Source organism: Neovison vison, chromosome 8 (assembly GCF_020171115.1).
Source record: "Neovison vison isolate M4711 chromosome 8, ASM_NN_V1, whole genome shotgun sequence".
Taxonomy (NCBI): domain Eukaryota; kingdom Metazoa; phylum Chordata; class Mammalia; order Carnivora; family Mustelidae; genus Neogale; species Neogale vison.
The window spans coordinates 15,061,308-15,088,093 of record NC_058098.1 but is presented as its reverse complement, the minus strand read 5'-3'; the positions used below and the strand labels follow the sequence as shown (position 1 = coordinate 15,088,093).

The 26,786-nt window shown below is 47.2% G+C and overlaps 1 protein-coding gene across 1 annotated transcript in view; it reads left to right on the top strand.

Moving 5' to 3' along the window:
• Nucleotides 1–26,175, top strand: part of STK4 (serine/threonine kinase 4) — a 94,047-nt gene extending 67,872 nt beyond the window's left edge. The window contains exon 11 of the mRNA XM_044262972.1: nt 22,082–26,175. Within this exon, the coding sequence (XP_044118907.1) occupies nt 22,082–22,240 (159 nt within the window). The 3' untranslated portion in view covers nt 22,241–26,175. The remainder of the gene's footprint in view (nt 1–22,081) is intronic.
• The last annotated feature ends 611 nt before the right edge of the window (nt 26,176–26,786 follow it).

Below are 26,786 nucleotides of genomic sequence, written 5' to 3'. Positions count from 1 at the left end.
TGGCGTTAGGTTTCTTAAATCCAGATTTTCTGACGACAAGACCGTTGTTTCTCTCAGCACAACGCAACTTACGTGAGCAGTGTTGTGCATGCACGGGTGGTAAGCTTTGTCTAACTCAGAGGCTCCGTATTTTCTTTCTCTCACGTGCCCAGCACTAGCCATGCACACAGGTGCTCTCAACGTGTTCTTTGATTATGTTGTTTGAAACCATGTGTGTTATTTAAAAAGCTTTCCAAATCTTTTCTTTTTTTCCTTTCTTTCTTTTTTTTTGGCAATAGCCATTCATCTATGTGTATGAGAACATGTTAATTAGCTTATAAATTGGATTGATGGGCAATTTCAATTTTTTCCACTTCTTCGGTTAAATGTTGGTAGAAAACATTGGTAGGAGCTGCAGTGTTGGGAATCCCCTAGATCAGAGTTGGATAAAGCATGAAAGGCATTTAGCAAAGGGCCTGGCAGTCCTATTCTATTCTATTATTTATATGTTGGTTCTTCTCAGAGCAACAACTTCGATGTGGTTAAAGGGAGCCATGCATTGAGAATCAGATCTCGGCTCTGACAGTAACTAGCCTTGTGTCCTTAAGCGAGCCACCTACTCTTTCTGGGGCTCTTGTTTCTTCGTCTGCTAAATAAAGGTGAGATTGAAAGTCTTCAAGGGCCCTCAAACTCTCTCAGTCTTGGTTAATCTTTAAAATGGAGATAATGCACACCTGTTGTGGGGGTTATTTGAGCCTGAAAGAGAAAGCCTGTGTCAAGCATATAAAAGATGCTCAGCATATGCAGGGAGGGAGGTGCCCGGGGTGCCCTGGGGACCGAAGGGGGCAGAGACGGCAGTGTGACACACTGACCGAGAGCCAATAGACCTGGATTCAGGTCCGGCCGCGCTGTTCGTGAGCTACGTAACTCTAGGCAAGTCACTTAAACTAGAAGGAAGATACTCATCATATTTATGTCTGGGTTATTGGGAAGATTAAATTAGAAAATGCTTTTAGGGGCGCCTGGGTGGCTCAGTGGGTTAAAGCCTCTGCCTTCAGCTCAGGTCATGATCCCAGGGTCCTGGGATTGAGCCTCACATCGGGCTCTCTGCTCAGCGGGGAGCCTGCTTCCTCCTCCTCTCTCTGACTGCCTCTCTGCCTACTTGTGATCTCTGTCTGTCAAATACATAAAATCTTAAAAAAAAGAAAAAAGAAAAAAGAAAAAATGCTTTTAAAGTGCTCAGCAGAGTACCTGCCACACAGCAGGCATTCAGTAAATCTGACTTACATGTGTAATGCTCAGGTGGGAGAGATGAGCCACCAGCGGCAGAGCTGAAGGCAATGACGTGAGCTGCCTGAAACAGAGAGGTGGGGGCCGCACCCCCAATTTACTTCATGGATTGTTGTTGAGGGCCCCGGTGTAGCGGCTCCCACTTCCTGGTTCAGTGTTGTCCGCCTTGTCGTGTTTATTTCGTACCTCAAATGAGCCTAATTCTGTTGTGACTTTCCTAGTCTCAGGGTTTAAATATCAAACGCACTGATTCAGATAGACCCTTTTGTGTGTTCTCTCATCAGATTGCTTCCCTTCTGTGCCTGCCTGGAAGCTGTAAGGCCTGGAAAGTTCCCACACTGATGGTCTTTTTCAAAACAGTTTCAATCCTGATGGTGCCCTTGTTAACGTGAAATAGCTCGAGAGTGTGTGTGTGTGTGTGTGTGTGTGTAAGAGAGAAGGAGAGAGGATCGGAGAAAAAGAGAGACGCACAGAGAGACACAGAGAGCCACAGCGGGGAGCTCACAGCTGGGACTGCTGTTTGCACTGCCCAGATGCAGGCACAGAAGGTGGCCAGCTGTTGGAGGGGGGCAACCTCCTCCCCTTCACCGATCCACCAGTCCCTTCCATTTGCTCTTTATTTAGGAAAATCCTATTACATATTAAATACTATTCTAGGATTTTGTAGCCTTCAGGCATGGATGTGCCTTTTTAAAAATCTTATTTATGTTCCTTCTTTGTGTTACTTTTTACATTGTGAGATAATTGCAGGTTCCCCTGCAGTTACAAGAGATAGCACGTCCAGGTCCTTTGTACACTGCCGTTCCCGTGCCGGTGATGTCTTGTGCAGTTAGTGCACTGCCACAGCCAGGATGTTGACATTAACGCATCTGGATAAGGAACACTTCCCTCACCACAAGGTGCATTGCCGCCGGCTTTGATAGTCACACCGTCCACCGTGCCTTTCCTGACTTTTGGCAACTGCTCATCTCTTCTCCATTTGATGTGTCTCTTTTGGAGAATCTTCAGGGAGTGGTGTTTCAGATGAAGTCAGGGAATCGGCCGTCCTCTCCCGGGGGCTCTCGTTCCCAGATCTGGCAGGACCAAGCACAAAGTCATCCTCACACACCGTGAAGAGATGTACCATTGCAGATCCTCGAGGTGCTTTTCCACTTGTGAAGTGCGGCTGTCATGATAAAGTACGGCCATTCTGGGATCTGTTTAAACCGGTTCCTGGCCTGAGTCCAGATCTGGTGATAAAATCCCATATGCCGCCTGTCACTCTGTCCGTGGCGACTGTGCCCTGTGCCAGCGTGGCTGATGAAGGCAGCCGCTGCTCCGAGGCTTATTGGTGAAGCAGTGTCTGACAGTGGTCCCCTGAACCCCACACTTCGTGCGAGCATTTTCGGAAGCAGGGCTCGTTCCTCCTGTGAGAGATCCCGGGGTGGGATTTACGTACCTTACATAAGAAGGAACGTGCTGCACGTGTGCCGGCCTGTGCGCTCACCACCTCTCCTTCCATCTCCGTTTTGTTCCCGTGGAAGACAAAGACCTCACAGAAGGCCTCGTCTTTACTCCCTGACTGCTGCCCCCTCCTCCCCGTCCCCTTATTTCCTTCCCCTTCCCTTCTCTGTGCTCTGGGCCTGGGCCTGTTGGACAAGGCTGGGTGGCTCGTCACCCCGAGGAAAGCTCAATGTGACAGCAGAGGCCTTGTCAGGTTTCTGATGGGCACGATGGTCTCCGTGACCTCTCCGAGCTGCTCTGGTGCCGTAGGTGCCTTCCCAGGAAGGGGAGCCTCCCCGGCTGCCCTCAAAGCAGCCCTGGGCAGCCGTGCTCACCCCTGACCATGGTTCCACAGCCAGCCCCGGCCAGGTGGGGGGGCCCGGGCGAGGGAGAGCCAGTGTGGCCCTGCGCAGATGTGTTTACCGTTGGAATTAGTGACACAGGCTGGAGCGCTCTGGTTTGCCACAGAACATACCACTTCCTGTTTGCTGTTTCATACCTGGCCTGCCGAGCTTCTTTGTATCACCTCTGCCATTCCTTGAAAACATTTGCTTTTGTGACCTCCGATTTAACTTATCTCCAAATCATGGACAGTTAGATGGCCTCCAGCTAAAATTAATATCAAACATTGCTTTAGTAAACATCTTCCCATGATATGCACGGCCGTATAATTAATTCCTGCAAGTAGAATGCTTGGGCCAAACTCTATAAATTTGAAATTATGATACATATTGTTAGATTTCCCTGTTGTTTTTGGTGCCTGAAGTGCCAGTTTGTGTTATTTATGTGATTACTAATGGCCTTCTTGTTTTCCTTATTAATTTCAAAGTGAGGTTATGGGCCTTATATATAGGTTATGGGCCTATATATAAAGACACTTTCCTTGTTTTTTTTTTTCTTTCTCCAGATTTTTATTTAAATTCCAGTTAATATACAGTGTAGTATTAGTTTCAGGTATAGAAATTTAGGGATTCATCACTTCCATACAGCAGCTAGTGGTCAGGACAGGGACCCTCTTTAATTCCTGTCACCTATTTCCCCCTCCCCCACCTGCCACCTTCCTTGCAGTAACCCTCAGTTTGTTCCCTATAGTTAAGAGTCTGTTTCTTGGCTTGCTTCTCCCTTTTCTTTTTTTTCATGTTCATTTATTTTCTTTCTTAAATTACACATAGGAGTGAAAGCATATGGTATTTTTCTTTCTCTGACTTATTTTCTTAACATAGTATAGTCTGACTCCATCCATGTGGCTGGAAATGGCGAGATTTCAGTTTTTTCATGCCTAAGTAATATTCCACTGTGTGTGTGTATATTACATGTATATATACATTTATGTAAAATTTGGTGTGTTTTGATTTAGCAGCTTTTCCTTTGTGGCTTCTGGAATTTTATGCCGTGTTTAGAAGTTCCTCACATCCATCCCTGGCTTATTAAAATGGTAACCCTTACTTTGTTTTAGAATGTGTACTTTTTTTCTTTTTCCCTATTTATTGTTTGCAAGCGTAGGGTAGCAATCCACCTGCATATTTTTCTAATCCGCTAGCCAGTTTTCCCAACAACCAACCATTTTTAATATACATGGTGAATTTGGAATTACTAAATCTTAATGGCTTCCATCTAAAAGTGTTTGTTTTTGTAGATAGACATTTTCCCTTTAAAATTCTGAGTTTCAGTATTTTTCTGCTGTGAAAACCTCTAGGAAGGAGCTGTGAACAGAACACCATATTGGTTTTGGCATTCACTTTAATGCATCCGAAATAGGCTGATTCTACAGAATTTGATCCAGAGTACTTCTGTGTCCTGTTGTTTTTTTGCCAAGCAAAATTGATTATTCCTACCCACAAGGCCTCCAGTGTTGGACTGAGGAAAGAGTCAGGGGTCCTCCTGAGCTGGTTGTGGTTATATAATTTGGCATCAAGTATACAATGCTTATTTTTCTCGTAAGTTTCTATTCTCTAGCCTCCACTGATCAATGCTGCTTATTGCTGAGGAGGTTTTTGGAGGGAAGGGCAAATTCAGATCCTGTTTATTCAAGTCCTACTAATTGTGTCTTTCAGATGCTTTTTTTTTTCCTCTCCTTGGCAGTTTGATGACTAGATATCAGAAGTCTTTCTTTGACAGTTAGCCCTAGCTCTCTCTTGTACTGTGGGCTTTAGCTGTAGGTTGGACTTGTTGTGCTGGTGTATTTTTCCCTACAGTGATGGGTCGCTCTGTCACATAGATTTTCTTCATGGCTTTCATTAGAGGTGCTTTCAGTAGTTTAAGAATTTACTTGAGTATCTGAGTAACTGACCAGATTCCTCTTTTGTAGTCATATTCTCCTAAATTATTGTAATTTCTCTTTTTAAAATTTCTTTATTTTTTATTATTTTTTATTTTTTAAGTACTTTATTTATTTATTTGACAGAGAGAGACATAGTGAGAGAGGGAACACAAGCAGGGAGAGTGGCAGAGGGAGAAGCAGGCTTCCCGCTGAGCAGAGAGCCCAATGCAGGGCTTGATCCCAGGACTCTGGGATCATGACCTGTGCCGAAGGCAGACACTTAATGACTGAGCCACCCAGGTGCCTCTGTAATTTCTTTTAGAGAAGATTTTATCGTCAATGCTTGGTTTTAGGTTCAGATTGCAGGCGGGGAGGCAGAGGCTGTGACTGTGGTTGACAGGCGGTATACATAAGTGATTGAAACCACCAGAGTCAGTCATTCAGGCTTCATATCCCATCTTTGCACCTGTTATGTCCCTCGGCTAACTCAATTTCCGTACCTTCAAAAATGGATAAAAGTCACACCTGTCTCTGTTGTGGGACTGTTGTGAATATCATGTGAGGTAATGCGTACAAAGCATTTAGGACGGTACCAGGCCCACAGGAAGCACTCAATAAATGTTACTTTTTGTCATCTGTTCGAGTGTTGCTCTGTCCTCCTGAGATGTTACAATGCTCTTTTTCTCCCCCCTCGTAGTGTAAAAAGAATACATGCCTATTACAGAGAGTTTAGAAATTGAAGAAAGGCTTAGGGAAGACAGTTTCTCCTGTGGTTCCACAATGCCTGGCAAGGATCAGTTTACATTTTAACCTCACTGCTCCCGGGCTTTTATACTTGCATGTTGTTTTTCGTAGCTGAGCTCATTCTCTGTGTGTAATATGGTATCTTGTTTTTTTTTCTCTTAACTATTTTTTCTCTCATCATTAAAACATTTATGAAATCATCACGTTTTTTTCCCCAAAGATTTTTTCTTTTTAATTTGACAGACAGAGATCACAAGTAGGCAGAGAGGCAGGCAGAGAGAGAGGGGGAAGCAGGCTCCCTGCTGAGCAGAGAGCCCAACAACGGGCTCGATCCCAGGACCCTGAGATCATGACCTGAGCCGGAGGCAGAGGCTTTAACCCACTGAGCCACCCAGGTGCCCCTGAAATCATCACTTTTGATGATTACATGATATTCCCTTACAGTGTATTATTCTGTTGAGTAAATCATTCTATGTTTATTCGGCATTTGGTATTTGCAACTTTTTTGGTTAGAATTAGGTTGCATTTAGGCCATTCTACCTTGTGAAGCCTCGGGTTCTTGCTGTCAGTGACAGGTTTAGGAGTTGGGGCTTTGTGTTTGCTTCTGTTGTTTTGTCTATTGGCTGTGTGAGTTCAGGCAGCATTTGAAACATGAGACCTTGTGCCCTCAGACTCTTGCCTTTCTGTTCTGGAGTATTTCCATATTTGTTTGCTTTTTAATCTTTTTTTTTTTTTTTTTTGGTGAGTTTCTTTCAATACTCATGTGCAGGAGAAAAGATGAATGGAGACCATGGTTAGTATTGTGGCCTCTGTCTCTACATTACCGTGTGGCTATCCTGGAGCTAGCCAGGATAAACACCAGTTGCATGTTAATGGATCTTTACTGGGTAATCATACTGAGCAGTTTCTAGTAAGAAGACTATCCTAAATCGTTCTTGACAAGGTATACTATTTTTGTTTCAAATTTCTCATTTTTCTTGTAAAGCTGGGTTTAAAGTATGTTAAGGCTGAATTCATTTGTACTTGGGAATATAATGAGATCTTGTACTTTCTACTTTCAGAAAACCAGCCAAGAACAGCAGTCTGAGAAAGAAGTATGCATCCAGCATTGCCAGGGAAACCTGCTGTTTAGATACGCTTTCTGAGAAAGCACATGGCAAATGAATGTCATCTTTGTCTCAAGTCACAGCAGCTTGGTTCTGCTAGTGACTCGCGCTGGCTGATTTGAGCTTAGTTTTAAACTCGGTTATTGAAATGGCACTGAGCACAAGACCTAAATATTGGTTTTGTGACCCCAGGAGGCTGCTTCAACAGTTATCAGCCAGTGTGACCTTGACACTGTTTTTCATTTCCTTTGTTTGGCTCTGAGGCTGCTTGATCTGTGACCTCTTGGCAGCTTGCTTCTTTTAAAGCTCGTCCTTCATGACCATTTCTTTTCAGCTGTTAAAATATAGGACAATTTTTATCTCAACCCATGGTGAGCCAGAGTGCGGCTTTTTGCGAGTTTTGGTAGTGGTAGTATGAACAGTGAAAAGAAAGACTTGAGATGGAAGTAGCTTGGTGGCGGGAGATCAGAAATGGATCCTAAGATCCACACATAGTCTCCTGGCACCTTCAACCCTGAGCTCGCTTCCCTGTGGCTTCACTAGAAGCAAGGTGACAGGCGGTCTATGCCTCCAAGCCATCGTCTCTCAAAAAGCTGTTCTGATGCAGCCTTAGTTGAGAATGATGGGTTATCTGAGGCAAGCAGGTCCTTCCAGGGCACGTGTGACAGCTCCTGCCAACAAGAGGCACTGTCCGGCCTTTTCTTGACCAGGTCCGGTCATTTCTGACGGGGGTGGGGGTTCCACAATTGGGATGTAGTCCAGATGACTGCTCCAAAGCTCTGCCTGAAGATACTCTGGTTTTTTTTTTTTTATTTTGCCCAAGATTTGTCCCCAGGGAACCTCTACCTGTGTGTTTATTTTGATTGTTTCTCACAGAGACTGACAGTTGGGATTATCTTGGCTGGTCCTTCTTACAGGTAGAGAAAGTAAGAAAGTCTCTTGCTTTTAACCACTTAGTATTATGGTGACTTGACTTGCCAGTCTTATGCTGACTCATTATTTCCAAGGCCAGTGAGGGAATCTTGGGTGTTCTCTGTATTCAGTGTTGCTTTGATGATAGCTGTGTGCTTTGTTCTCTCTCTAATCCAGACTTTGATGGGAAAAGGACCTGCCCAATAGCAGATATTGGGTGATGCTCCATTAAGAGTACAGACTAGGGTCCGACAGAACCAGATTCAGTTTCGGTCTCTGCCCCTTGCTGACTGTAATGTCAAATTATGGAATTCTGCAAGCGTCAAATTCCCCATCTATAGAACGGGTTAATAATTATAGCTGTAGACTTAGTTACGATCAAATGAGATTGTAATATGGAAAGAGTGATTAATGTAATGACCAGCTAATAACAGTTAGTAAATATGTTTTCAAATGCTAACTTGAATTACTGTTGCGTTATTGTTACCGTTGTCATTATGCAACAAGGTCCTAAATCCCGCACTGTCCACCAGGTGGCGCCATTGGGGCTGCTGCTGCTGCTTCTGTTGCTGCTGCTGCTGCTGCTGCTGCTGCTCCCCACCTATGCCCCGCCCTGCCCTATCTTCCCTGATGCTCTCTTGGCTCACTGGGAAGAGCAGTGTTAGCATTCTGAGGAAGGGAGGTAGGCATACAAACAGTCTCTCTGGCCCCTGGAGGGCTCCCCTTCTTTCCTAGGAGAAGTCTTGGGAAGTATCTCTGTGGTTGCCTTGTGGCCAGAACTGCAAGTTCTGGGAATGAGCGTGTTTGTCCTGCACATAGGAAAGCACCTTGGTGCAGGAATGGCACTGTTGGGTCTGTTTGTAAAGACTGTTTCATCTTCGGTGGCTCTTCCATTTCCATGTACGTGGTGAGCAGTCCGGCTTCTCCTACTCTGTCCCCGCAGTCCAGATTTCTTAGCCGATGGTCCTTATGGTTTTATTCCAGATAAATCTAGTTGCTGTTTTTTTCCTCCTAGAAATCTTCATTTCATAAGTTTTAAAATTTTTTGGCATAAAGTTTTGGAAGTTAAAATTTGCAGTATCTGTAATTCCAACTTGCTTTTCCTTCCCAGTATTTGTTTCTTCTTCATTTTTAGAAATCAGACTCATCAGAGGTTTTCTTTTTTGTTGTTGTTGTTGTTAGTCATTTGAAATAACCACCTTTTGGTTTTATCGATCCTTGCCGTTGCGCATTGGCTTTAGAATTCATGAATTTATGTTCTTACCTTTATCTGCTTTCTGTGGGTTTATTCTGGGTGTTTTTTCTTCTTTAGTTGGACAATTAAGTTTGTCAATTGTCCGTCATCTCTCTCTTCTAATATCTGCATATAAGCCTATAAAATCCCCTTTAGGTATTACTTTAAATACCTTCCACAGTTTTTGATGTATAGTTTTTTGTTTAGTAAAGGCAGGTTTATTGAGGTTTCACTTACATACCATAGAATTTGCTCCTTTTCAAGTGTACAGTTAGATGAGTTTTAACAGATGGATACAGTTGTAAAAACATCAACATAATGAAGATCTAGAACATTTCTGTCACCTTGAAAAGTTCCCCAAGCCTCGGTTTTTGTCCCAGCAGTCTCCTTTCCTATGACGCCATGTGACTGGAATCATACAGAATATCACCTTTTGTGTTCGGCCCTGCCATTGAGCATGTTGTTGTGAGGTCCGTCCGTGTTGTTGCTGTATATGGACTGGTGCCCTCTGATTGCAGCGGGTCGTCATTGTGTAGCTGTACCACACTGTGTCTTTCTGTGCACCAGTAATGCAGTTTTCAGGGGGAGCCAGTCAGAGCATTTTAATTCTGCGCTCAGGCTGTAAATACACCAGACTATTCTGGATTTGAGGTTGTCTGGGCATTTTTTACATTTAAATTTTTATTTGGGGTTTGGCATTTTGGAAGTTTTTCCATTAGTGGGCAAGCATGTGCTCATGTGTACTCACTTCTGCCCTTCCTCCCTGTAGCAGTCTGGGGCCAGTCGGGAGACAGAAACCACAAAGTGAGTTAAACAAGGGCAGTTTAATACAGGAAATTACTGCCTACGATAAAAGGGTAACTGTAAGATCTAGGGAAACTGTGTGCTTCCCTCGGGCTGAGGGAGCATGCCTAAAGGAGGATGAACTACCAGAGATTCCGGGTTCTGTAGAGAAAGCTGACTTCAGCCCATGGCATAACAGAGAGGTTAGACCAGAGCAGGCCCGGGAGTTCTGGGCCAGCCATAGACTTCCCTCTGCAGGTCAGGTGAGGAGGAGCGGATCTGGAGCCAGTAACATGGGTGAGCAAATGAGGTCTGGGTGCTGGTGGGGGGCAAGAGGCCTTTAGAGCCTGGGAGCCAAGCTGGGGCTCTGGTGTCCATGTCAACATGGCTGCTGAAAGGTTATGGCCAAGCCAAGGCTTCAAGTCTCAGAGAAACTAGGTTCTGGGCTGTCACTGGGCCACACTTCACCAGCCGTCCTCACATCCATACTACCAGCCCCTGTGCCCGAGACTCAAGAGAGCCTCTGCCTCCCTGCACGGTCCCTCCAGCCTCTCTGCTGAGAAAACCGAATGTCACACATACTTCAAAGAAGTGCCTCAAGTGCCATCGTTCACCTCAGAGCATTTATCATAGAGAAAGTGCATTCAGAGCCGAGAGGCAGTAAATTGGGGACCGATGACCTCTCTCTGTTCTTTCTCCGAGAAATGCCCTCAGATCAAAAGCGGTACTACCCGCGAGCTCGTGCTGTCCACAGACACTTCATGAGGGGACAGGGATTTATGAAAATCAGAACTTACGAAGAATAGGTTTGTAGACACATGCAAATCTCACATTCATCCTGATCTATTGCCACACACGTCCTGCTGCCGTCCCTGTCCCCACCGTTCCTGGTCAGGAGAGACTTGACTGTTCTGTCAGACCTCAGGGTGGAGGCAGTTTCTTTCTTCATGCTGCTTGCTCCTTATAGAAAACATTCAGGATACAAATTTCGAAGAAAGTTTCATACCAGAAAAGCTAAGTGTTGTTTTGTTGTTGTTGTTGTTGTTTTTAAAGCTAAGTGTTTTTAACTCTCAGTTTAGATGAGCTAATACTAGGAATTTGGTGCTCATCCTTTCTGAAACAAAAAACTAGGACACGTGGTCTTTACAAAGAATTTTTTCTGGTTTGTGAATTTTCACACATGTGAAAAATATTATCATGGCATAAATTAAAGCACATTTGATTATCCATACCCAACTAAACACTTGTTGAAAAGAATAAAAGGCCGTCTCAGAATACCAAGAACATACACATACTAATGCTTTTATAGCATAAGGAATAAAGCCATCTTTTGTAGATAGTCTTAAATCAGAAAAATAAAAGAAAAAATGATAAAAATTCCTATTTAGCAGTTATGTGTTTTTGCATAATTGGAAGTCTTACGTGTACCCCCCTCCCCCCACACACACCCCCACAGCTCTGACCTTATGTTTCTGACACTGCAGGGGGCTCAGTTTCCCAAGACTCGATGGTCATTACAGAAGGACTGGGACATGCTTTGCAGGTAGAACTAGTCTGCTTTTCTTACAGAATTCTTTTTTCCACCCCGAAGGATATTGAGAGACTATTTCTTTGTGGGTATTTAGGTTGTAAATCTCTGACACTTCATTACGTGGGAATACCCAGCAGTAGGGCTCGCAGAGGTTTTATGTACTTTCCAGAAATTAAGCACTGTTCCTTTACAAGTTTTCCCACATCAGAAAGTCCAAATTGTAAAAATTCAGGCCTGCAAAATAGCTTACTCAGAGAGCTTTGCTGCATTCTCGACTCGTTTTCTGTAAACATTTGATTCTTTAGGTGTATTTAAATTGGACCTTCTTTAGTCTGAGCTACCTTTCAAGACTGCCTTTATTAAATGAAGTGAGATCAATTTGTATTTTAGCTTTCATTTTGCTTGGGATTCTTTGGGCTTCTTTCATTTGGCAAGATGAGAGAAAGAGGCCTGGCCTGTTTGTTATCTTGGAAATTTCCAGCCCATGAAAGCATACAGGGGCCCAGCTTGCCGGGATTCTTAGCTAGCTCTTTTCCTGAATTATTAAGCTACATTAAAACAGCAACTTGGCGCAGTTTGTGTTTTAGGTTTTCATATCTTTTGAAAGATTAATATCACAAGAGTAATGATGGGTTGGATGTCTCCTTTCAGGGCTTTCTGGTGGCAGGAGCACCGCACTCTGCTCTACTCTTGTACTCCGCCTTCTTTACACAGTTTCCATTATTCTAGATTAGGTGTTCACTTAACTTACTGAAAGCTTTCCTCCCACAATTTTGCTTCCTTCAGTGTGAAATTTATACACCAACATAGAGCTGCTCTTAAAAGAATTTTTTTTTTTAAAGATTTTATTTATTTATTTGACAGAGAGAGATGACAAGCAGGCAGAGAGGCAGGCAGAGAGAGGAGGAAGCAGGCTCCCTGCTGAGCGGAAAGCCCGATGCGGGGCTCGATCCCAGAACCCTGAGATCACGACCTGAGCCGAAGGCAGCGGCCTAACCCACTGAGCCACCCAGGCGCCCCCAAAAGAATTTTTCTTAAAGAGCTATCATAGGCAACTAAGAGTAGAGTTCATTTTTATGTCCATTTTTCCTTGTAGATTTATTGCAGTCATAACACTGGATATGCTGTTCCTTTTGGTTTTGGCGTGCATGGGTCAGTTTGGAGTGATTGACGTCATCTTATTTAACAAGCATATATAATACTCTTAGGTTTATTGATTGATTACGTATTTCCAAAGCTTCTTGAGGGAACTGGAAAAAAAGTATCATTTTCAAATAAAGATTAGGGATATGTTTCTTTATTAAATATTTATTGAGAACTCTTTTGTGCTGGCCTGACTCTCTGAAAAGATATTAGAGGTAGTTCTTGCTCTTAAATAGCTCCCACTTTAGGGAAAGGAAAAGGTAATTCGCGAGAGGGAAGAATTAGAGTGTGTGCTGGACCGGAAGGTTGAACAGGCATTCCCTAAACTGAGGACAGGATTATATTCAGCAGATGCCCGGAGGTGTGAAAAAATACGGCGCTTGAAGGGATTTTGAGTAGCCAGTAGTAATACTGACAGATGAACCCCTAAGTCCTCTCGTGTACTCATTTTATTAGTCTCCAGTATCTCAGGTGCACTAGATATTTGGAATAACAAGATTTGCAGGTCATTCAGAAAAAATTCTACAATTCAGACTTTGTTCTAAATTAGAGTGAGTGCTCCTTCTTTTAATATACTGTAAATATATATTAAAAAAGGGCAAGATCTTCCCAGAGATGACCACAAGGTTTCTTCCTTCCCTCTGTTCCTGTAGCGCTCGCTTCCTCCACACGAGGGTGGCTCACGCTTTGCAGTCGGACATGCTGGGGCTCATAGCCTAACCCCAGCACTTACACTTACTGGCTTTGGGACCAGGAACAAATTCCCGTATTTCTCTAAGCCTCAGTTTCCGCCTCTCTCAAGAGGGATATACTCCCACTCAGTTCATGGACCGTTCTGCGGATGATGCGCAGTAATGCACGCGAAGTGCTGAGCCGGTAGCACTCAACTCAGGGTGGCTCCGATCACAGTCGTGAGTCATGGGACACCGTGGCTTAGCTTGTTTCGTGACTTAACCTGCCTCGTTTAGCTCTCCGTGTAGTGTACAGGATCCTGCTGTATACTTTCTGCGCCATCCACAGCTGTACTCCCCCCCCCACCTCCGCCTACCCGCCCCCTGCCCCAGCCAGGCCTGGCAGGGGTGTCTGACAGCGAGCAGGTACTCCCTACGTCTTTGTCACTAAAGATGCAATGCCAGGTAGCAGCCCTGTGGTGCCTCTTAAGATCCATTATACTTCAGTATTTGGGGTGTGAAAGTTCCTTATGGGTTCTTGCTGTGGAAAGCCAGAGGCATGATGGTAGGGAAAAAAATCTGATTCTGGTCAAAACTTCTTTACCTTTGACCAAAGGCTGTTATAAAACTCACAGAACAAAAACAAAACAACAAAATCAGGAGCATTATGATTTTCAGAGTGAGTTGTGAAAGTTCGTGCCTGAGCAGAGTTGGAGTAAATTCTAGGCATTTTGTAAAAGCCCTACTTCAGAAATTAATTTTGTCATGTAAATCAAGGGATTATTTTTGATAAATCACCAAAAACTAACAATAGGCAAGAAATAAACTTTATATTATACTGAAACCCCATCATTAAAAAAAGCACTTTGCTTTTTGGGCTTTTGTGTGTGCCATTTATCAGATGGCATCCATCGTACGCAGACACACGTGTGGTGGGCGCTGCGCCTCTGGGCGGGGGGCTCCCTGGGTGCAGCCTTCAGGCTGTTGGAAGCCAGTCTCGTGGCCCACGTCAGAGCTTGTGTCATTCCATCAGGAGCCTGCCTTGAGCCAAATTTCATTGTCTTACCCCGGCTTACGGACTGTGTTTCATTCCAGTCTTCTTGGTTAATATCTGCAGCCCTGTTTTCTTTGGTTGGAATTCCGAGAACAGGTCCATGGATTGATTTGAAGTCCTCATAAGCTCAAAGTGGGATTGACGTAATCATTGGTACTAGGTTTTGCGTCAGGAAGATTTTACGAGGGGCTGGTAGAAGCGTAATTCGGCATGACCATAATTTGAATCAAAGGAAATTTCCCGTTAAACTTCTCACAGGATTCATTTAAGCAGCAGGATGTGTTGAAATCGAACGGCCTTATACCGACCTCGCCCACACAGCTTTACGTGGCTGTCCGCTTGCTTGCTTGACTACCTTCTCACTCATCCGCTGGGAGATGACTGCAGCCCCTGAGAATCTGATTCGAGTCACTTCTCCACAGTCTAGGATCCACTCCTGGGTGGAGACAGGTTCACATCAAGAAAGGAGAAGTATTTCTTTCTTTCTTTCTTTTTTTAAGATTTTATTTATTTATTTGACAGACAGAGACCACAAGTAGGCAGAGAGGCGGGGCGGCGGGGGGGAAGCAGTCTCCCCACTGAGTGGAGAGCGTGATGCGGGGCTCCATCCCAGGACCCTGAGATCATGACCTGAGCCAAAGGCAGAGGCTTAACCCACTAAGCCACCCAGGCGCCCCAAGAAGAAGTATTTCTGATGGAGCCAAATCAGTGCCCTGGATGCTTCTGACTGACCCTGGTCTGTCTTCTCTTGCACCTTTGCTGAGCCTCTAGTGGCTGGCGTCGAAGGTACGGGATGGCATGTTGGTGGCATCCTTCAACTATCAAGCTTCCTTGTCATCTTGCCAGATTCCAGAGGCGTGTGTGCTTTCTTCGTTCTGGGCCACCGTAAAACCATCACCTGTGACAGGGCACAGCCTGACTCACCTGTCCAGAAGGGATGATGTGTCTGAGAAATCCAGTTGTGATACTGGATGCAGAATTATAAGTACGCAAGGGTAGTGTGTGCAGAATTGAAGCTTGTCCTTAAACACTTTGACAAGTCTCTCAGGTGGTTTTCTGGGGATAGTGCATGACTCTGTTTGTATAGTAGGCTTCTGAGGTGAGTTTCCAGCGGCAAAGGAACAGAACTTTGAACCCTGTACCCAGATACAGGCCAGACCCATTTGTTCATGATGAGCCTTGTTGCTGGGGCGGGATGAAGCTCTGCTCTACATTTTAATGTGTTTAAGTTCAGCTTAACTCTGCTCGTGCAAGACAGGCTGCCACTCTGATTCCCGTGAGTTATCGCGTGCTTAAGCCAGATCTCGGCTGTTCTCTAGGCTGTTTGACACAGTGTAATTCCGAGTTTCGAGTTGCTAAGGCTATTTGAGAAGAAAGCAGTTTCCATCAACCTTCTCTATTCATGTATCCATGTATTTATAACACTGGGAATCCATAATGCTGGGAATCTGAGGATTTTGCTGTGGTCTGGCCTGGAGGAAACAAGTCAGATGCATCGGATTTGGGGTGTCTCCCACAAAGCTCACTAGAGGCCCCTCTGTATGTGTCCTGCACCATATTGTGAGCTTATCAGGTCAGTTCTTAGAGCAACAGAGCTACTGTTTATATTACTTGCACATTTTCCCAAAAAGGGTTTATTTATTTATTTTTTAAAGATTTTATTTATTTGACAGAGAGAAACACAGTGAGGGGGGAACACGAGCAGGGGGAGTGGGAGAGGGAGAAGCACACTTCCTGTTGAACAGGGAGCCCAATGCAGGGCTCAGTCCCAGGAACCTGGGATCAAGACCTGAGCCCAAAGCTGACGCTTAACGACTGAGCCACCCAGGTGCCCCTATATTACTTACGCATTTTCCCCGTTTTCCAAAAAGGGACTTAAATGTGGTAGCTCCCAAGGGCAGAGCTCCCATGGGCCCCGGGCCCACATGACCCAGAGCCAGCAGTCTTACCCTGAAACTTCACTGCTTCCCCGGCACATGCCGCCTTTCACATTCGTGTTGCCCTGCTGCGTTCCTGGCCCCGTGGAGCTGCCGGGAAGGTTGGCTGATTCAATCTGAATGCTGTCCGGCAGCCTTGGATGGGGTTACCGCCCCTCAGCAGCGGTGCCTGGCACCTAGTTGGCCCTTGCATAGTTTTACTTGAGGAAAGGTAGTGAGGGAGACAGTGTTATTCCCATTTTATGGTTGAGAAAACCTGATCCCAGAGAAGTCAGGCGACTTGCCTGAAGTCACCCATCATCACTAGTGGTGGCACTTTTGAAATCAAGGGCCATCTGATGTATTTAATGTCAGCCAAATTTGTAATTCTTCTGGTCTTCCTGTGTGTTTCACTAACATGGGCCTATTTCCAGAAACCCTTGGGGGTCGTGCTTACGGTTTTTCCAGTTCTTTGCTGTATCAACTTTGGGCAGATTGCTTGCCTACTCTTATCCTCGTTGACCTCATTTGTAAAAGGAGGAATATCAGGTGGGTTAATCTGTGCAGACACCTGCTTAGCTCAGTGCCGAGTGCATGCGTACGCTCAGGTAATGAACGTTTGGCCCCGTGTCTAAGTGTAGAATCCGGTAGTAGGACAGTGTCGTATCCAGCGCAACAGGGTGAGGCTGGGGTTCAGACTAAGCTAGCACCCACCTGAGGATGCAGCGCGTGTTCAGAGAGCACAGCCTCGAAGAGGACACTCGCCTACACTCGCCTGCACGTGCACCGTTGCCTTTGCGTGCTCAGACAGCAGATGGGGTGCAGGGTGATGGTGAGCGGAGTCGAGGTGTTCGTGAGACAGTGGTGAGTGCGTCCAGATTCTGGGCCTGTCCGTGTCCGTTTACTCCAGACTGATGTGTTGATTAGCGTCTGAGTGGCCAGCGGATTCTAAATAACCATGGTTAAGAGGCTTATTTTAGTTTCTCCTCCCTTCTGTGACCTCTCTTAGGAAGAGCACAGAAAATCGCCGTGCTTGGTCCATTCTCTTCGGCACAGCGCACCTTCTTTAAGGAGGCTGTAGCTCTGGACTTGGCCTTTGTCTTGTCCAGAAGGATCACGTCGTCTTCTTTTGATCATCTCGTTCTTTCCAGAGTAGTAGTTCTCTTTCATTGCAACAAAAAATCAAAGGGGACGTGCCTGGGAGGGGTGACTAAGCAGGGGTCGGAGACCTGCTCCTTACCAGTCAGTATCAAACACAGAAATGGGAATCGAGGGAGCAGAGACTTCCTTTGATTTCAGGAGAATGTTGAGAGGAATAGAAACTCTCTGAGGGCAGGACTCACTTCCTGGGTCCCCTCTGCATCTCACCCGGAGCCCTGTTGCACGCGGTGGTGCTCGGGAAGCTTGCTTCTTGGTTTCCGTGGCTTCCATTATTATCTGGCTGGGAACAAAGGGCGGTTTATTCTTTCCCTCAACCAGTTTAACACATAGTGTAATGAACAAGACAAAGTCACTGCCCTCGTAGAACTTTCGTCCTAGTAAGAGACACAGCAAGTAAAAGAAAAGTCAAAATGATTGATTATAAGGTGCCGTGATCATTTTGAAGGAAGTAGACTAGGGGCTGAGAGAACAAGGCATGGAGGGGAGGCGACCTTTCTAGAGAAGATGCTCAGGGAGGGCTTGCTCAGATTCTCTGAGGAGCTGCCCTGTGAGCTAAGGCCTAAAGGATAAGGAAGAACTGGGGACGAACCATCCAGGCAAGGATCAGTCACTGTGTAGCCACTAAAGCTAGAAAGAGTGGTTTGTTTGAGGATTTGAAGTAAAGGGTGGCTACAGGGTCCTGAGCAAAGGGGAGAGTGGCAGGTGATGAAGTTCGTGGGGTCAGTGGGACCAGAGATGGAGGGCCTCCGTAGCCCTGCTGCATTATTGGATTTTATTCTAAGTGCACAGGAAACATAGTGGGATGTGATCTGGTTCGTTTCTGTATTTTTAATTATGCTTGTTGCTGTGAGATGCTGGCAGCCTGGATTGAAGGGTTGGATTCGAGTTATGTCCATGTTTTAGAGATGGGGGCAGGGGTGGTGAGGGGAAGGAAGAATCAGGGATGATTCTGGGCACCTGGTGGAATGGCGGTACCACTCCTGAGATGGGGCAGACCGGATGTGAGAACTGGTTTGGGGGTGAGGGAACGGATTAAGGTGCCGGATTTCCGTGAGCTGATCCAGGGCCCCCGTGTGCAGTAGGGTCTGCCCCTGGATGCATGAGCCTGGCGTGCAGAGGAGAATGCTGCTGTGGTGCCGTACTGTGTGGGAGTCGCAGTACAGAGAGGATGTGTAAATGCCCGGGGGCAGATAAGGTCCTGAAAGGTGGTACTTCCTGCTGCCACTCTAAGCAGCTCAAGCTCCCTGCACATTTGCTCCTTCAGAAAGCTGGCTCGCAGAACCGGAGCCCCCCAGGTGCTCCACTGCAAGGTATCCAGTTGAAATATATTTATGCTCCCAAGGACCAGGAAGGTGAGATGCTACTTTTGGCGCCACGGAACAGTTCTCTGAGCTTGTTTACAGAAAAATCCATATCTGGAGTGTGACCGACACATTAGCGGTGACTGGCTGGCTGTGTCCTAATGGGCCAGGTGTAACATAAGCCCAGAGCCTTAGAGCAAGTAAAGTAGTTTGAAGGTGGCGGAGGTACAGCAAGGGTGCTGGTCGTTGCCTCCAGATTAGATCAAGGGCGGAAATGCTGCAGAGAAATTGGACACCTAGAAGCCGACCGGAGACAGGCAGCAGTTACTTTATGAGAGTTTTGCTGTGAGGAAACTAAGGAGGTTGTAGAATGATGGTCATCAGACTTGAGGAATTACAAGAAACACTCGAGTAGCTTCTTTAGCAAGCAGAATCCTCCCCTCCCGAAGAGTGAGTGTGAGTGAGTCGCTCGTGACTTCTAACCTTTAACTGGTGATTCCGATGCTCACGATCCATGGCTCCTACAGAGAGAAACACTGAGTCTCAGAAGACCTGAGGTCATCTTGGCATCCTGCTAAGGGTGGCAGCCGGAGGTGGGGGTGGGGATGGGCGCGGAGGCCTGGCGGGCAGGGGGGGCTTGTTTGAAGCTGCAGAACAAGCCCGAGAGCCAGGGCCGCTCCCCTGACCTTGATGTCTTCATCTTGCAGTGACGCTTCATCCTGATGGAAGGTGAAGAGCGGGCCTCCCAATTCCCAGCTCCCCTCCCTTCACTGGGGTTTTCTTTCCTTTCCCCGGAACCCTCTCCTGTAAGAGTAACCTTCTGATTTACCGAGTTCATTCTCCGGTGTCTTTCTCGCCTCCTAAAATGCAAGCTTCACAAGGGCAGTGATATTTGGTTTTTGGTTCTCTTATCCTGGGTGCCTTAGGCAGCACCTGGCCCATGGTAGGTGTTCAGTGCATATTTGACGGGTATGCGGATGAAAAATATTTTGTTAAACTATAAATAAGTTACCAGATGTTGTAGGAAAATGCCGACCCTTACACATTGTTAGCCCAAAATAGAGTAGAATATTTTCTTTTTTACTTGTGTGATTCTGGCTTGGATCAGAACAGTATGTTTATGGGAAATTCATTAGAGACTTTTCAAAATATTAATAATAACAGCAGTAGTAATGACAGCAGCAGTAGCAGGTATTAGTAACTGTGGTGGTGAGTCCGGCTTATGGAATGCTTACTGTCTGCGAAATGCATACCCCATGAAGTTCTGCGCTGAAAACATCACACCCGTTACCCCACCTGGTCCTCGTGAGAGCCGAGAATGGCGGAGCGGGGGTCTCTTCTCCAGAGGAGGACACGAGGCTCAGAGGTGAAGTCACTCATCCAGGGTCGCACAGCCACTAGAGACATACCATCTGGGATCTTAAAGATTAATACCTCAACTCCCAGTAACACTCGGTGTTAGGTTTGGGGCAATTTCTTTTTGGAGGAGGAACTGAAAATGCTAAAAATGAGGCGAGCATTGCTCTTTGGAGAGTTCCCAGCCCAGAACACCCTCCAGCTGGTCTGAAGCACAGGCTGGAAAGGAGATGTGGTTTTACGGGTGCAGCTTTCCAGCATCCCACCCCCTCGGCTCTGCATTCCCACATCACAAAGAGCCTTTCGTCTTGAACTGTTGGGCTTTTCTTGCTTCTCAGACCACCTCCCCGAAGCAGGCCAAGGCAAATTCCTGCGGCGACGGGCACTAAACCATTCCTGGGGAGGCCACAGTAGCCCTTCCCCCTCGGTCGCACTCCGCCCTGGAGAGGAAGGGCAGACAGAGGCTCCTTCACCCCCTTCCCACACCACTTCCCTGCTGAGGCCTCAGGAAGGGGCCGGGGGACACAGTGACTCCATAAATGTCTCTCCAAAGATGTGAGTGGGCCTTTGAGTTCTTGGAACACTGCACCTATTAGACTGGTTTAAGCTCACAGAGTTAATCACCACCTGCTGTGGACAAGGGCGGCTTTCATTCCCACCCCTGCCAGCCAGGACGGGCCTTGCTCGGACTCAGTGACACTCCATACACGGCGGCGAAACCCCTCGCCCCACAGCAGCAGTCACCGGGTGAACACAAGCACACCCCTGGGCTCTGTAAAGAGAGAGGCTTGTGACATGCGCAGCCGTCTTTCAGCACACGCTGCAGCAGGCATGTGCCAGCATCTCGACGGCCACGATCTCATTTAATTCTCATGATGAGCCCCGAGAGGCAGGGTTGTCGCACTTCCATAGGGGAGGACAGCCTGAAGAGACGGGTGACTTGCCGGAGTCTCCTAGCGCTTGCAAGAGACAGAGCCGTGTTTTCATTACAGATTGAGTCGGTTCTCAAACCTGGGCTTTGCGCGTCTGCTCGTCTGTGATTCCAGTTAGGGGCAAGAACTCTGGAGCCTCACCGCCTGGGTCTAAACAGTGATCCTGCCACTTTCTAGCCAGGAGACACTGGGCAGGTTACTTCCCCGCCCTCTTCCTTGTTCCTCTGTAACACAGGGATAATAATATATGCAAATCATAGCGTTGTTGCCAGGATTAAATGAATGGACGTGTGTAGAGCATAGAGTATCCGGCACACAGAAAGCACTGTGTAAGTGCTGGCTCTTATTATTAGTTTATGCATCAAGTCCTGCTGTTCCCCCTGGATGATGGGAACTTAATCGCAGAGGTTTCCAACTGTCCGTCCCACTCCCCACCCAAGGCTTATGTCTCGTTCTCGAGATGCTTGTGTAGGTAATGCGTACAAGCACTTCCGGGGTGCCTGGTATATGGTTAGCACCTGGAAAGTGTTAGTGATGACCAGTGTGGCCATACCTAAGTCACTGGGGGGGGGGGAGATAGCATCTGATCCTCAGTGAGCATCCACTCTCCCTGGCGTGGGACCCAGACAGAGACACGGTCACCATCCAGAGGCTCGTCTCCCGGGTAGGACAAGAACTAGGGGCAAGCATTATTTTGCGTACACCAAGAGGCTGTTACTTTTTTTAAAAATATTTTGTTTATTTATTTGACAGAGAGAGATCACAAGTAGGCAGAGAGGCAGGCAGAGAGAGAGAGAGAGGAGGAAGCAGGCTCCCTGCGGAGCAGAGAGCCCAATGTAGGACTCGATCCCGGGATCCTGAGATCACGACCTCAGCCGAAGGCAGAGGCCAAACCTACTGAGCCACCATGGCTGTTACTTTAATGCCCTAACAATGCATTGATAACGTAATTCACTGAAAGGGTAGGAGAGATGAAAATATTACTGGTTAAGTTCTTGATCAAGGTAGAGTAAATCAGAGAAATTAGCGCTTAGAACTTGTCCAGGGATAAATTGTGTCCAAAGAGCTTGGGGCGTACCATTCGCGAATGAATTGTCACTTTCCAACCGCCGCCAGCCCAGGCTCTGGGAAGACCCTTCCCTTCCGGGTGCCCAGACAGCTTGGGCTTCTCGGCCGTTCTGTGCTGACCTGGGCTTTGTCATGACCATCCTTTCCACTTCTTCTAGCTTAAAAGTTGGACAGTGGAGGACCTTCAGAAGAGGCTCCTGGCCCTCGACCCCATGATGGAGCAAGAGATTGAAGAGATCCGACAGAAGTACCAGTCCAAGAGGCAGCCTATCCTGGATGCCATCGAGGCTAAGAAACGGCGGCAACAAAACTTCTGAGGGAGGGAGGCCCGGCACGCCTGCCCACACCCCAGCTTCGGTGACCTCGGGCCGCTCGCCGCTCTGGCTCGTCCGCCAACGCTCCTGCCCCGTCGTCCCTCCCCAGCACCTGCACCTTCGTGAACTCAGGAAGGCGCCGTGGGAAGGGCCGTGTGCCGTCAGCGCGCCGCCTCGCGCGTGTATTTAAATCGGTCAGTTAGAGTATCTCAAAGGATTTGTATCGGCGCTTTTAAACGCAGAGTTTTAAACCCCAGGAACAGAGACTCCAGGATGTGATAGCTGGGGAAGTGTTACGTGTTGTCTTGACTTTCTTCTCCCAATAGCTTTCAATTGTTCTTTCTGGAAGACTTTTTAAAAATATATAAATATGCACATATATATAAATTATAACTGGATTCCCCACCGAGTGTGGCGGCATCTCTGTACAGGTACAGTTTTAAACAGTTGGCCTCTTTTCTGTAAGCTTATGGTACTGTGGGACAGGAGGGCAGGGGACGCCGGGAGGCTGTCGGGGTCACTCCGCTCCCAGGACCCAAGCTCACCCTTCTGCAGGGCTGCATTTAAAAATTTTAGGTTTGGGCCAGTTCTTCCCAAAGAACTTGTTTCAGCCTTGTGTGGGTCATCTCTGGCTTTTGGAGCTGTGGACCACGTCCGAGGGACAGCCTTGAGAGTCTGTGTTTACATCTTGAGTCCCAGGAGAAGCCTGGCATCCTCTTTGCAAACGGCCCCTTGTGGCTTCAATGCCTTTCATCCATCTGCACTCTCCCGACCGCCTCGAGTCACAGCACAGATACTGCCCAGTGCCTTAAGAGGAGACGTGACCCAGTGCAGGGACGGGCCTGCCAGGACCTTTCCACACACACGGGGCTGTGTGCAGTCCGCAGAGGGGAAGGTGTGTCCAGAGTCCTCACTGTTCATGCGAAGATCGCACGGGGCACCTTGCTCCACATTCCTTACAGACAGGGGTAGAGGGCATTGTTTTTGTGATCACATTCCAATATGTGACTGTTTTCCTTTTTATTTTATTGCTGAGGGGTCTGGAAAGAATAATGAATATCAGACTGAGACCTGTTCCCCAGGAGAGCTCTGTCCAGGCCCGTGTAATATTGGGGCTGGAAGGGACCCCAGGCATCGTCTGGCCTGACTGAGGCTCGGAGAGGGGAAGTGACAGGGTGACCAAATCACAAAGCAAATTGAAGTAAGAGGTGGGACGAGACCATCGCTCCTCACTCCTGGGCCACTGATCCAAGCGTTCCCTTTTCCGGGGGGAGAAACCGGTGTCAGTTTGGGTTAAGTTGTCCCGGGGCACCCTACCAAGGGCGACTTGCTCGTACTTGGTCTCAGCAGTGGGTGACTGGCTAGGATGGGCCCCCAGGGAAAGCCAGACGGTTCGGGCTCAACCAGTCCGTGACTCTGCAGCCTCTGCCGGACAGCAGACTGCACCACGCAGGTGATCTGGGCCTCGAGCAGATCAGAGGGCTTCACAAAAACACAGCGCTGAGCCATCCCTCTGCAGCACTGGCTCGAGGCCGCGTGGCGTGTAGTCCCACGGCAAAGAGGAGACAGCAAAGAAAGGCATATGTCTGCTTATTTTTTAATGTCTCTTCGCCTCAGGTGGGGAGCTCTGACTGGGCTGCACCTAAAGATAGTGTAAATTGACTCCATAATTGCTTTTGCTTCCCAAACCTAGGAATCAATGGAATGGCAGGGAATGTTCCTCTCTCTCCGCTGGCCAGATCCTGGTCTTTGCAATTAAAGCCGGTTTTTAAAAATGTAAGAGGCCGTGGTTGGTCTGCAGGGTTTGGCCAGTTAGGCAGTTATGTGGCAGCTACAGAGAACAGAGGATCCTACTAGAAGGATCGACGGCAGCTAGCATTCACTGACCATTTAGTATATGCCCGGCACTGAGCTGGGTCGGTGCGCTTTTTATAGATGTCCGATCCAAACCTCACCACAACTCCGTAAGTTAAGTACTTGATCTCCGCCCCACAGGTGAAGGAGTAAGTTCAGAGAGAAAAAGGCAATGTGTCCCCCCTGGGTCTGTGCGGCTAGTGAGTGGCAGAATCAGGATTCGTGGCATCACCATGTGCGGCCAGTATTTACAGGGAAGAGGAAAATCACAAGTCTTTAAAATGAAGTGACTACCTTTTCTTGCACAGAAGAGAGAACTCCAACTGGCAGTTTTAGGTTGGGAAATGGCTGAGTTAGTTGTCAAGTCTGACAGCCAAGTGAGTCCCACCAACCTCGGCACGGAGCGTGTATTCCCCCACACCATCTGCTGTGCTCGCGAGCAGGCCTGCCTCAGCCTCTTCCATTTTAGAAAGGACTTTGCACTTGGCCAGACAGGATGGGAAGTGCCCATTTCTTCCTTCCTAAGCTAGAGCCAAGTAAAAGAAAGTTTCAGTTTTTTCCCCGTAAATACTCTTGGGTCATGAATCTTGATCCGGACTTGATTCTGTTCCAGACCTGTGTGCACCCGCCCATGTGGGCCCAGCACAGAACACCGCTCCCCAGTCTCACTGGACAGGGCCTCTGGCCAGGAGTCCATTTCTTTGGCACAGGTCCATTTCCTGACACGGTGCATTTGCGTCCTGGTGACGGACAGGCAGAGGGGCGAGTCTGGTTGTCTTTCCCGGGAGCACTGGCTTCCGGAGAAGTCCGAGAGCTCTCCTTGAGCCTTGAGCTTCAGCATCTGCGACTTGAGCTCCCGGGGAACCCTGTGGCCCTCACCTCTTCTCTCCTTTTAAGAAACAATGACCCACACCTAATTGTGTCTTTTAAAAAATCTCAAATTCTCTAAGGATATTTTGATTGCTTCCTCATCAGTAATTCCGAAGCAGATTTCTATTTTTCTTTTTTCCTTTGTCCTTCCTCCCAACCACCAGCTGGATGGATGGATGGATGGATGGATGTTTGGCTGGCTGGCTGGCTGGCTAGACAGACAGATGGACAGACAGACAGATGGATAGATAGGACCAGTACACTGAAGTGATTTAAGAGCTATAGCTTTGAGTCCTTGAGACTGTATATTCTGACCCAGGGAACAATTCTGTAGCAGCTGCCAGATGCCAGAGACTTATTGTACCATTAAATCTCAGTAGCTCTTACCAATAGCAGAAATGAGAGCAGTGACATCACTCTAGCTCCTACAGATATTAAAAGGCTAAGAACAATGTCATGAACAACTCTATGCTAATAAATTGAGCAACTTAAACAAAATGGACAAATTCCCTGAAAGATACAAAACACCAAAGCTCACTCCATAAATAATTTGAACCGCCCTCTATTCAAACTTAATAGCTCTGGGACATCTAGGTATTATGGTCCTCCTTTCACAGAGAAGGAAACAGGCTCAGAGAGGCGAAGTCTGTTGCTCAAGGTCGTGCAGCTAAAATACGGCAGAGCTTGGATTCCAGGGCAGGTCTGATTCTGATGCTAGTGCCCTCTCCAGCAGATACCACGTTGCCTCTAAAGATCGCAGCTCCTCAGCCTCCCACCCCGTCCTTCCTTACACACTGTGTGTTTTCATCAGGGTTATATTCACTGTGTTTAGATTGTGTGTTCTTTTTTGTGTTTGGGGAAAAAAAAAAAAATCTCTTCCACCAGCTTGCACTCGAACCAACTTGGAAAAAGCTTAAATGCTATTGCTGATGTACAACTTAAAAATGTGAAGTTTGTAGCTTTAACTTTTTGTAATGAAAACTAATAACACTGGCTGAAGTGCTGACTTGAAATGCTATTTTATAAAGTTTGGATGTAAATAATCAATCAAGGTCAGCAGTTTGTGTATGTCTGAGAGATGGCTTCCTCCCTGCACCCCCCCTTTTTTTAAATTCGAGGTGCTTCCTGTGTGCTTTTATGTTAGAATTTGTTGTTCTTGCTACTTCCTACACATTGCCACCTTTGTTTTAAATAAACTGTCCTTTGGAACACAAGACTTTCTTCTTTTGAAAAACGAGATCCCCATCTGTAGCCTGGATCATGGTGTTGTGAACCTTTGTGAACCTCTGTGGTGTGTTCATTCCAGAATCCAAAGCTGGGGGCGCAGAGGGTAGGGTAGGGAGAAGACTTTTGTTGGATGCCTGCTGTGTGCCAGGTCCTGAGCTGGTTGGCAGGGATGTAAAGACGAACCAGGCGCAGTTCTTGCAGACCAGACCGGGCATTGGTCCAGCACATGAGCACCCACGGGTGCCCACGGAGACGCCACGGTAGACGGAAGTGCACCAAGTGTGGACACAGGAGGGGAAGTGACAATGAATTCTGCCGGGTGTTCCCCCAAAGCTTTTCTGGAGGAGGTAATACATCCTGAACTTAAAAATGAGCCAGAGATGGCCAGGACAAGAAAGGGCAGGAAGTGAGAGCGAGCGGCCTCTGCTGAGGGTCTGGTGTGAGGGTCCGGGCGCAGGGCCATCTGGGCTCCCTTCACCTGGGTCCGTTGTGGCCTGGACCTGGGCCCGGTGCAGCCCCGCGATCCGAGGGAAGCTGCCCTCGTAGGGCCGATCCTTGTCCAGAAATACTTCCCTCTCCTGACCCTGAGTTCTCCCAA